At 38.3% G+C, this 12737-nt stretch overlaps 1 protein-coding gene across 5 annotated transcripts in view; it reads left to right on the top strand.

The window, feature by feature from the left end:
* The window catches only part of FGD4 (FYVE, RhoGEF and PH domain containing 4), a 139079-nt gene that overhangs the window by 107565 nt on the left and 18777 nt on the right, over positions 1 to 12737 (top strand). For 4 of the 5 annotated variants that reach the window (XM_077774458.1, XM_077774457.1, XM_077774459.1 and 1 more), the window contains 5 exons: positions 984 to 1129; positions 1795 to 1951; positions 7158 to 7296; positions 9544 to 9602; positions 9935 to 10081. In XM_077774458.1, coding sequence (XP_077630584.1) covers positions 984 to 1129; positions 1795 to 1951; positions 7158 to 7296; positions 9544 to 9602; positions 9935 to 10081 — 648 coding nt within the window. Of the gene's footprint in view, positions 1 to 226; positions 287 to 983; positions 1130 to 1794; positions 1952 to 7157; positions 7297 to 9543; positions 9603 to 9934; positions 10082 to 12737 lie in introns of those variants that run through there. The other variant, XM_077774462.1, reaches the window with a different exon arrangement.

Raw genomic sequence — 12737 nt, 5'->3', positions numbered from 1 at the left:
GACATGTCTTTTTGTCTTACAAGTTTTGTGGGATTTTTTTGTTTTTGTTCTTTTTTGTTATTTCAGCCGTATTAGCTTGTCAGCTACTGTTGCTGACCTTTTAGAATTTTAGAGTCTTAATTACTTAAAATATCCTATCTATTGGAGTCTCTAAGGACATGATTTTGTGTTCTTTTTGCCTCCCAAGAAAATGCAGTGGAGGTGAATTTAGAAAATTAACAACCATCTGGACATTTGAAGGAACAGACCTCCTTCTGCCTACATTTAACAGAATGGCAATTAAGAGGTATAGTAGCCATAGTGGAGATCAGCTAAGATTGCAGGTTTTTAAAAAGTGTCTTTAAGATATCCGTTGTTACGTGCAGAAGATCTTTGCATCCTCTTATAAGTGTTTAAGTTACCATGCATTATTACTTATTGAAAAGCAAGTAAACATCTGTGATCTGAAATATTCTTTTATTCATCCATTGGCCAAGATATTTATTAAGCACCTGTTCTTCTGTGGGAACTAAATTTTCATGGCCTCCCTCCCCAAAAAGGCAGACAATTTTAATAGGGAAAGCGAGATTTATGCCCGCAAATTATAGTAATGGGCAATATGGTGTAAGTGCCGTCGAAGTCATTGAAAACATAAAGAAGGATGAAAAATACCACAATTATTGATTTATATAAAGTATTTCTTCCATCTCTCTTGACTCTACCTTTAGATAGAAGTAAGTCCTTTTACCTCAATTGGAAATTCTCTGGCAAAGAAGAATCCCCAAAATAGAGAGAAAGCCTAGGTTAGAGTCAAGTTTTCTAATCCTAACTCCTGGGTCTTCTCAACCAAAGCATATACTCATCCATTTCAAAAATGATTAATTTCTTGGACCATGAACTTGTTCACTGATTCAACAAGTTGCTAAGAGCCCGCTATGCCTAGCACAGTGGTAGGTGGTTCACTAGTAAATTTGAAGTAACATTTGCTTTATTCTCTTATTCAGGTATTTTACTGCAAATTATTGGAAGAAGCAAATCGAGGCTCGTTTTCAGCAGAGATGGTGAATAAAATCTTTTCTAATATTTCATCAATAAATGCCTTCCATAGTAAATTCCTATTGCCAGAGCTGGAAAAACGAATGCAAGAATGGTAAGAGGAATAGATGGCAAATGATTTGTCTAAGGCAGTCATATTAGATGCTGTGTTATTTACTTGTAAATTGAAACAATAATGCCATACAGAGCTATAGCCAAACATTTGTGTTAAATTTGTACCGTAAAAACCACCGATAGAAGTTGTGGTACAGTTTTAGCTTTGGTTGAAAAGGATTTCATCTCTGCTCTTCAAACTATCTTTTGATTAGTGGAGACAAGATTTCAGGGTAATTTGGAGCTTTAAAAACTCTATAGCGTCTCTCTTTACTATATCATTCCCAAAGTCCCCTTAAAAAGATGCTGCTTCAGGGATGCCTGGGTGGCTTAAATTTGGTTAAGCATCCGACTTCACCTCAGGTCATAATCTCGCAGTTTGTGAGTTTGAGCTCCGTTTTGGGCTCTGCTGACAGCTTAGAGCTTGGAGCCTGCTTGAGATTCTGTCTCCATCTCTCTCTGCTCCTCCTCCACTCATGTTCTCTCTCAAAAATAAAAATAAATAAACTTAAAAAAAAGGTACTGCTTCATTCTCTACCAATCTCACAGCAAGGTGGATCTGATAAAGCACAGAATGTGTATAGAAAGTGATCACTTCATTTGAAGTCCTATTAATTTACTTACTCTGTAAGAAATCTTAATGACTTGTTTCTATATTTTATACAGGGAAACTACCCCTAGAATTGGTGACATCCTTCAGAAATTGGCACCATTCCTTAAGATGTATGGAGAATATGTGAAGGGATTTGATAATGCAATGGAACTGGTTAAAAACATGACAGAGCGTATTCCCCAGTTCAAATCAGTAGTTGAAGAAATTCAGGTAATTGGACTCTTGTTCAAAGCTATGAATTAGTTTTCCTGTACAAATCATAAGCTCTTTTAGATCTAAAGTTTAGATTGAGACATCTTTCTGAGACCGCCAAACTCCATGTTATTCTGAATGATGCAAAAATCATCTCTGCAGAATTAACATTTATTGAGCATGTGCCATGTGTTTAGCAGTAAATTCTGTTTGCTTTTGAGACCAGGAGAGTCCAGCTTTTATAAAGATTCACATGAATTTACAAAGTGAGTTCCCATTCAGGTCTGTGTCTCTCATGCTTTCTTTCAGAGGTTGAGTTGATGGAATGAATATATACATGAATATAAAGAATGATTGCCATAAACCAGACATTTTGTAAACATTATTATTCTGTGTGTGTGTGTGTGTCACTTTACATATGTGTCCTGAGTTTTTTTCAATTTTGCCAAACCTGGGTAATGTATTTTAATAACACCATAGTGATTTCTATTTGATTCTCTAGTCAAAGTTATTAATAACTTATTATTTGAAAAAGTTTAAATGTTGAAAAGGAATTCTCTAGATCATATAAGGTTCTCATGTGAGGGTGGGGTGAGGATTCTGCTGCTCTTTTCTCTGCTTTCTTTTGTGCTATATAAATATTTTTTACTTTAATTCTAAATTTTAAATGCTTTTTCCTACTGTTTGTTGAAGGAATTATAATATGCATCATAATTTATCACAATCTACTTCAGATCAATACTAATCTTAATTTTAGTAAAATACCAGCATTTTGCTCCATTGTAGCTCATTTCCTCCATGCACCGTGCTTTTAGTATTGTATATATTACCTTTATATTTGTTTTAAATCTAATAATACATGATAAAATTATTATTTTGTATCTTTGAAAGAAGAGAGGATATAAGAAAAAATGTATCTATAAAAATATTTTTAATCCATATATTTACCATTTCTAAAGTAAGTTCCTTTCTACAAAGAGTGATAAATGTTTTGGGGCACCTGGGTGGCTCAGGCAGTTAAGCATCCAACTTTGGCTCAGGTCATGATCTCAGTGTTCGTGAATTTGAGCCCTGCATTGGACTCTGTGCTGACAGCTCAGAGCCTGGAGTCTGCTTCAGACTCTGTGTCCCCCTCACTGTGTCCCTCCCCTGCTCTTGCTTGCTCTTAATCTCTCTCTCTCTCTCTCTCAAAAATAAATAAACGTTAAAATTTTTTAAAAGACTGATAAATGTTTCTTGGAAAGCAGAGATTGGATAGCAACAAATTTTCTTGGTCTTTGTTTATCTGGAAACATCTTTATTTTTTCTTCACTACTGAATGGTAGTGTTGCTGGATACAGAATCTTGGTTAATAGTTTGTTTTTTTTCTTTCAGCAAAGTGAGTATCATTTCACTGTACTCTGTTCTCTCTTGTTTCATATGGGAAGTTATTAATTGTATTATTTCCTGTATGTGATGAATTGTTTTTCTCTTGCTCTTTTCAAATTTATCTCTTTGCTTTTGTCTTTCAACAGTATGTGTCCAGTGTGAATCTTTCTATATTTATCTTGCTTAGGATTGAATTTCTTGGATGTGTAGTGGTTTTTTTAATTAATTTGAGAAGTTTTCAGCCACTATATCTTCAAATAATTTGCTCCAAGTATACATATGTTGGCATTCTTGATGTTATTCTACAAGCTTCTGAGACTATGCATTTTTCTTCAGCCTTTGTTCTTCAGATTGTATAATTTCTAGTAATCTTTTTTTGAGTTCATTGACTTTTTTTTCTTTTTTTAATGTGTTTATTTTTGAGACAGACAGAAAGAATGAGTGAACAGGGGAGGGGCAGAGAGAGAGAGAGAGGGACAGAGGATACAAACTGGGCTCTGTGCTGACAGCAACAAGCCTGATCAGGGCTGAAACTCATGAACCATTAGATCATGACCCAAGCCGAAGTCTGATACTCAACAGACTGAGCCACCCACGCACTGGATTTTTTTCTTCTGCTATCTGGAATCTGCTGTTGAGTCCGTGCGGTGCATTTTTCATCTCAGCTATTGTACGGTTCAACTCCAGAATTTCCATTGGTTCTTTTTATAACACCTGCTTCTTCCTTGACAATTGCTATTTGTGCATTCTTTGTTGTTACACTTTTCGTGTTTTTCAAATACAATTTCCTTTAATTCTTTGAACGTTTTTATAATAGCTACACTGAAGTCTTTGTCGGCTACATCCAGTATCTGAGTTCAGAGACAGTTTCTTTTGATTACCTTTTTTCTTCAATATAGGTAACAATTTACTGTTTCTCTGAATGTCTCATCTTTTTGCTGAATATTGGAGATTTTAGATAACCTATTGTAGCAACTCCGAATTTTGCTTTCCCCCACTGAAAGTGGCTTTGGTTACTTTTGTTTGTTTGGTAACTTAATTATACTAAATCTATGAAATCTGTCTCCTTTCTGGTGTGCTGTTGCCAATGTCTCCGCTCAGTTTTTCCGTTTAATATTCATGTGTGTGTGTATGTGATACCAGCTTTGTAGGGATTACCTCTATGCCTGTGTAGGTTAGGGGTCAAACCGTTACAGAAAAGAGATGATTAACTACCTAGAGCCGGCAGGCTTCTGTCCTCTGCATGGACCTGTCTATGCTTAGGGGGGACCACATTTAAAGATCAGACCCTTGTTATGTCCGCTGGATCCTTTTACATCTCCTCAGGGTGAGTTCACAGCCTCAGGGTGACCAGGAGACAATGCTGAGTCAAGCTGTTTTAGTCTCTGCTGATCATCCACGTAGCCTCAGCCAAGAAAATTATTATCCGCGCCCCCATCCCCCACCAACACACAACCACAGGTTCAGCCTAGTGGAGCCATTGGTCTTCTCCACTCGCCCACCTTGCAACTGTTCACTATTACCGCCAGCGTGGCTGTGTGTATGCATTGCTCACCACTCCAAATCTAATGAGCACTCCGTGAACTTGAGCAGAGACACTGCCAGTCCTCACAGCCAGCCCCACCCCTGCTGAACCTTCCGGTCATTGAAAATTCCTTTGCTAGGGGCGGAATGGGTATGGCCCCAGGCCAGAATGCCACAGATTCTCACCGTTCTTACCCAAAGGTCAACAGTTTTTAAAGCATAAATACTGTTCAGATTGTTCTATGCCTTTGGTCAATTTCCAAAGTACTGAAAGGGTTGTTTTATCAGTTTTACCCAGCTTTTCTAGTAGCTTTTTCCAGGGAGGATTTTGCTAGTCTCCTCCCTCAGGCATAATCAAAAGTCTAGCTTCTTCCCATTCACTCTTTTCCTTTTTCTTCTCTCATTAAGCACTGATCTACCTTTCTGAATGCTGGCTCCTTTTTGATTCTTTTACTAGTCCCTTTTGCTTTTACTGAAAGTGGACAGAGTACCAGAATGTGGCCCTTCACATTCTTCTCAGCATTCACACCCTCTGTGATGTCACAAGTTCCTGAGGCTTTAACCATCATGTCCTACAGATGCCTCTAAGGTCATTGTTTCTAGTCTGTTTCTTACCTCTAAACTGTCATTGCAACTTGCCTAGTGCTGGTTACACAACTCTGTGTAGACATTTCGCTGTCAAACACAGTCAACATGTTCCATTCCTGCCTTGCACTCCCAAGTCCTTTTTACATCTTGATTTTTTTGTGCCTTGTAAAGAGTAGCTTGTGGTTATGTGATTATTACACAGAACCAATATTTTTTCATTCACCAGAGTTTGATAAGTTAGCTTTGTCCTTGATTTGATAACTTCTCTGAGCCACAGTTTCTTCATGCAAAACTGTGGGGATCAGTAATATTTTCTATTTTTCATGGGGATCAGTAATATTTTCTATTTTTCATAGATATGTTATAATATATTATAGGTTTGTTGGAGAAAATCAAGAGAGATGGCTAAACTTGCACCATTAATATTTTACACTTTATTAAATAAAGCTATTATTTCCTCAGCTTCCATGCTGATTTCAGACTCTATACTTTTTTCCTGGTCTACAATAATCCCTTCCAAACTACTTTCCCCACGTCTCCCTACTGCAGTAGCTTAAGCCACACTGAAGTAAGTTGATCTAAATACATCTCAAATCTAATGATATTGCTCTCCTGCACGAAAACCGGCATTAGATGAAGCAAGTCTAAACTCAGCTTGACTTATTACCCCAGATGACCTGTTCTTCCTCATCCCGTTTCCCCGTATATATCTTACTTGCCAACAAAACTCAACATGTTTCATGCCTGACTACTGTGAGGCCGTTCTCCAAGGTCCCTTTTCCTGCCCTTTGACCCTGGTCTTCACCTCTCTTCGCACCAGCAGCTGCCCTCATCAGAGTTCATGCTGAATACTCTCTTGTCTGTGAAGACTTTAGTTTCTTGTTTGCTTTGAATGCAAACATCATGTCTTAAGACAACTTGTATACCCTGCAGTGCCATGATCATAGTAGGAGTCCAATAACTATTTTAATTGGATTGCTGGTTTGTTTAATATGAATAAGAACACATCTTATTTTTCAAGTAATCTTTTCCCTGTCTTATGGCAACAGCTTATTGAAAGCAAAGGCTATATAGACTCAATTTTGCTGTAAGAAAAGGAGATCTAGTTACAGAGTTCAGTTTCTAATGGAAAAGACTGCCATGACCTAATGAAAAATTAAAATTTTGTGACAGATCCTAAGATATTAGTATCTGATCTTGTCATTCTTCTCTGTGGAATCTTCTTTAAGTTCAAAGGAAATGACATTTATGGTAGCCTTAATATTAAATAGTGTCTGCTGAGTCCAAAGTCATTGAATGCAGTTGTGCCTAGTGAACCTCATTAGGTTCTTTTACATGCATCTTTTAAAAATCTCTGGAGTCTGATTCAATAATGTGACCACACAAACCTTTCTTGTGACTAACTGAAGTCATTGACAGCAATCAGAATTTTCTTCCTTAAAATTTGCTTGCTTTTCCTTTCTGTTCTTATACCAGATTGGTGGGCCTCAAACTTTCATGGTGTAAGAAACTGAGGTGTTTTAAAATGCATCTTCCCAGGCCTGAGCCTCAAAGATTGTGGTTTCATGCTTGGGATGGGGTCGGAATTTGCATTTTTAATAGTACCTTAGATCGATCTAATGCAAGTGATCCACAGAGCACACTTTGTAGGGAAATCCTGTCCATGATCACAGTTCCATATGACCATTTTTAGATTGGCCAGTTTCATTTTTAAATCTTTTTTTAAAAACCTCTCTCATTATAGAGACAGAAGGTGTGCGGGAGCTTGACTTTGCAGCACCACATGCTAGAACCTGTTCAGCGGATCCCCCGGTATGAGATGCTCCTCAAGGACTACCTAAGGAAGTTGCCCCCTGACTCTCCAGACTGGAACGATGCTAAAAGTAAATGCTCCTCCCCGACCCCCTTTCTGCTCTGGGGTAATGAAGTGACCAGGAAGCCTTGTGGGTAAAGAGAGAGATAGGTCTCAACAGCCAATTTAGTAAGATATTGCAGCCAAAAAATAGCCTCACTGGAAGTTATCATCAACAGCTCAATTAGGTCAGCACTTCAGAGCTCAGATCACAGGTCTAGAGAAAGGGAAATCACATGTCTCATGCTGATTTCACATTAATCATTAACTCAGAAATCTGAAACAGTAGTCTTAGAGACATCTGGAATAGCAATATACAATTACATTCTCACAGGAAGAATAGAACCATTCAGAATTACTGGTGCTGCTGGTTAATTAGATAGGTTGATACATACCAAGAAAGCTAACCTGACATTTACTGTGTAAAAATAAACTAAGCAAACTTGGCTCTACCTACCCTAAAAGAGAAGAGAAAACGATGCTTTTTAGTGTCAGTTAACATTTTCTCGGGAAAACTTTATTTCTGTTCCTCCAGTTGCCTTTTATTTTTTCATCAGGTCCTAACATGATTTTTTTAGGGGTCAGGGGTTTCAATACTTTATCTTTCTCAGTTACTTTCAAAAATCAAAGCATGCAACTCTTGATCTAGAGGTCATGAGTTCAAGCCTCCTGCTGGGTATAGAGCTTACTTTTTAAAAATTAATTTTTTAAAAAATCAAGTAACTGAAGGGAAGAATGAAGATTTAACAGAAATGGCTTCATGTCAAGTACTGACAGTGCTGTTGTACAACTTTGAAACATTGGTACCTTGCTAATAATTTCTTGTCTTTATTGTAAGTGAACCCTGGTAAGAGATGAGGAACACAGAACACAATCTTTGGTCTTGCCAGCCTGGGTCTGTTTTTGAACACAGGCTTTCTCTGATGCATTTCTCCTGCCATCCAGTGAAGCAGTGGCCACAGGAACTTCTCTTCTTCCCCTTCTCCCTTTACAGTTTAGAATTCTCCTGACTTGACTTCTACTTTCCACTTCATGCCCACTTCACATTCCTCTGAGCAGCTAAGTGGTTGGTTTTGGTGACAGAATTAGTGGTAGCTACTCCTCCTCAAACTGCTGGTCCCAGGTTATTTTATTTTGTCTCCCTCTACCTTGGAGCCTGTGTGAAATGCACAGAATTGCCCCAATCAGGATAGTTCTCCAAAATCTAAATAAAAATTCAGTTTCTTCTAAACTCAGAAGACTTGCCCTAAGGTGGCAGTGTCAAAAAACGAGAACATTAGGGCATTTTATTTCTCTTTTTGATTTCCCATTGCTCCTTAAACTAAAATTGTGAGGAAATCACAGAAGTGCTTTTAGAGACCCAAAAGAGAGGACAAAGCCACAAAAGCACATTCTGTCATTCTTTTCAGCCACAGAACAAAGAAGAGAATTGGGTCCAGAAGTAATGAGGTTGTTGTGGTAACAGAATTAAGCAGGCTGGTATTCCTAAGATAGAAAAGAAAGAGCAGGACATGATTTAGGATTGAGGGCATTCCCTGGGGTTGATCCTCCAGGAGGCCGTGGCCTCCATAGCCCTTCCCTAGCGGCACCCAGGCTCCTACCTTATCCATACCAGACTGCTCCTTTCCCACCTCTCCTACTGCCTGCGCAGGAGCAGAACCTTCCATCAGCATTAGTATCAGCTGATTCCCCTTCGCCCGACCAAGAGTAGAACTGTGAATTGTTTTCCCAAAGAAAGTTGGTTATGTGTGGTGGTTAATTTGCTTCTAAAACTAATAAAAAAAGTATTAGTGCTGAAGTGTTGTAGGACTTTGAATCAGAAGATGTAGGTTTCAGTGTGACCCTACAGTATCATAGTTGTGTGACCTTGGCCAAGCCACATCGCCTGCCATTTCTTTCATCTGCCAAGTGGAGCTAACAGAAACTCCATTCAAGGCTGTGTAAGAGTTACGTGACATAATACACATAAAAGCATCTGGCAAAGTGTACATGGTATTTGTTAATTTTGAAGGTCCATTATCCAGGTCATATGTAAAAATGTGTATGACTATTTATGAGGAAATAATCCTTCAAGTTGCAAGTAATCTGCTTACAAATGAACTTCTGAAAGTATCCACTTTGTAAATGGAAATTGCCCCTGCTTTTGGTGTCAGATGTGACCTTCAGTGTCAGATTTCTTCTTATTGTAGTGTTACGTTACTAATGGTGTTACTATTCAACTACCTAGTAGCATAGTAACGACAAAATATATTTATTAACTTTTCTTTTTCCCATTTAGAATCACTTGAAATTATATCTACAGCAGCAAGCCATTCTAATAGTGCAATAAGAAAAATGGTAAGTGATTTTCAAAGGAGATGGGAATCTTGTAGTTAGATAACTGTCAGTAATATAGCCTAATGTTTCTGCAGGTTTGGACCAAAATGAATTGATAAAGGTGAACAAAAAAGATTATTTATAAAGTGTTTAGTGTTATATGGAATAATCCTGTCTTCTCGTCTCCCAGGTTTCAATTTGCTCAAAACTGACACATTTTATACCAAATTTATGCTTAGTCCCTATCCTGTCCGAATTATCCGTATTTTAGCTAAGGTCATTGTATTATTAAAGCTGCTAAAGTAAAAACCTCCCTTTATTTGCTCTTGCTGTATTTTGTTTTCATTTCCTAGGAGAATCTAAAGAAACTTTTAGAGATTTATGAAATGTTGGGAGAGGAAGAAGACATTGTCAATCCTTCAAACGAACTCATAAAAGAAGGACAGATCCTGAAACTAGCTGCTCGGAACACATCAGCACAAGAACGCTACCTTTTCTTAGTAAGTATTCTAGTGTGAGCTGGTCACATAACAGTAATTCATAGATATGGTTCTGTACCTCTTGAAAGAGTAGGATGCTTGCTTGCTCACCAAAGCAATTCCATCTAACCTGATTTAGTCAGTACTGTTAGGATTCTACATAAGGGAATGTCCTTTAGTAACTGAAACTTTTTCCTTCAAGAATACAAATCTTAAAGTATTTTGAAAATAATTTTTTTGTGTGTATTTACCACGTGTATCAATTACTTCAGTAACATACAACTGATGACAACTTGTCCATGATGATCTTAGCCATCAGTGATAGGGGCAGGACATATTTTCTCAAATTTTCCTTGTTTCAGATTCTCTCTTTCCTTTTGTTCTGAGAGGCTAATGGGTACCATTTTTCTGACAAGGGTTCTCTTCCTAATCCTCTCTGACCAGCTACTTTAATCTTTCCAGTTTGAGTAAGTGTATACTCAAGGTTGTGAAACTTGTGCCTAAAATATCTGTGAAAAGTGCATGAGTTTGCCACATAGTTCCTTTTTCATAGTCCCTGTCCTTTCCTTTACTTCCTGGAAATGACATTTAGTCTGAGGCTTATCTCAAATGGAAAGAGCACTTCCTGGGCCATCCAGGCCATTATGTTTTTAGTCTCTGTTAATCCCGGTTCCTTTCAGTATCTAATGATGTGATCATAATCAGAATAATAGGTAACATGGAGTAACAATAAGCTAACCCTGAGTAATAGCTCGTAAATGGTAACTATTGTTATGATTGTTATTATTGTCCAAGAAATGAACACACTGGTCATGAGGTTTGCCCAGTGACTGGCCCCTCATACCATCTCAGGACGCCACTCACATCTGACTTTCTGCTGTGAGGCAGCCTTCTCACCAGCCATACTATGAGCTTATTTGGGGCTTACAGGGTTTTTTCCCCTCTGGTTACAGCCTCCTTGAAAAGGAAAACTTACAGGAACTAATTATCATGCATAGTAGTGTTCAGTATCTCTCATTTTTCAAAAAGAACACTTGGTCACCATATTACGTAGCAATTCTCCCAAGTTTGTATATAATTCTACCCTATGACCCAGCAATAGCACTGCTAGGAATTTACCCAAGAGATACAAGAGTGCTGATGCATAGGGGCACATGTACCCCAGTGTTCATAGCAGCACTTTCAACAATAGCCAGATCATGGAAAAAACCTAAGTGTCCATCAGCTGACAAATGGATCAAGAAGAGGTGGTTTCTCTATACAATGGAATACTACATGGCAATGAGAAAGAATGAAATCTGGCCATTTGTAACAATGTGGATGGAACTGGAGGGTATTATGCTAAGTGAAATAAGTCAGTCAGAGAAAGACAAATACCATATGTTTTCACTCATAGGTGGATCAGGAGAAACTTAATAGAAGACCGTGGGGGAGGGGAAGAGGAAAAAAATAGTTACAAAGAGGGAGGGAGGCAAACCGAAAGAGATTCTTAAATACTGAGAACAAACTGAAGGTTGATGGAGTGGGTGGGAGAGAGGGGAAGGGGGTTGATGGGCATGGAGGAGAGCACTTGTTGGGATGAGCACTGGGGGTTACATGGAAACCAAGTTGACAATAAACTATATTAAAAAATTTTTTAAATTGAAAACATGTCTACACAAAACTTGTATGTGAATGCTTACAGCAGAATTATTCATAATAGCCAAAATATTTGGACATAAGGATATAGGTGTATCTATGCAGTGGACTGTTATATGGCACTAAAAGGGAATAGAACACTGATACATGGTACATGGATGAACTTCGAAAGCACTTTGACGAGTGAGAGAAGCCATTCAGAGAAGCCCATACTGTATGATTTCATTTATATGCAATATCCAGAGTAGGCAATGCAGAGCAACAGGATGTAAGTAGAGGTTGCCTAGGGCTGGTAGGGAAGAGGAAATGGACACAGAGTTTCCATTTGGAGTCATGAATGTTCTGGGATTAGATAGTAGGGATGGTTGATGGGTTGCACAATTTACAGCTATACCCAAAATCATGAATTGTACATTATAAAAGGGTAAATTTTTTTAATATTTTTTTTAATGTTTTATTTATTTCTGAGAGAGAGAGAGACAGCATGTGCAGGGGAGGGGCAGAGAGAGAGGGAGATATAGAATCTGAAACAGGCTCCAGGCTCAGCTGGCTGTCAGGACAGAGCCCGATGCGGGGCTCAAATCCACAAACCGTGAGATCATGACCTGAGCCAAAGTCGGCCGCTTAACCGACTTAGCCACCCAGGAGCCCCTAAAAGGGTAAATTTTATGGTATATGAATTATCTTTCTAACTTCATCCGATTTATAGATATTATCCAAATGAACTACAAAAATCTTCATTGGAGATCAACAAAAATCCTCACCACTCATAGGTCATACAGAGAGCTAAAAATGTAAATCAGGGACTTGTGATGTCCTGTCAGGGTTCTGCAGTCTAATTATTTTGAAATGTATGTTTTGCTGTTAAGGTATGGTGAGACCACTAGATCAGGAGACAATTGCCATGATAAAGAGCATTATATGCAGAGATTCCCCAGAGGAGAGGCATGCCATACCATGGGAGTTTACACAAGAAAGCACCAGGGTCCATAAGGAGGCTGGGGAAGCAAACAGAAAATATGAGGAAGAGCGTTTATTG

Source organism: Crocuta crocuta, unplaced genomic scaffold (genome assembly GCF_008692635.1).
Source record: "Crocuta crocuta isolate KB4526 unplaced genomic scaffold, BGI_CrCroc_1.0 scaffold176, whole genome shotgun sequence".
NCBI classification, from domain to species: domain Eukaryota; kingdom Metazoa; phylum Chordata; class Mammalia; order Carnivora; family Hyaenidae; genus Crocuta; species Crocuta crocuta.
This window is presented reverse-complemented; position numbering and strand designations above follow the sequence as displayed.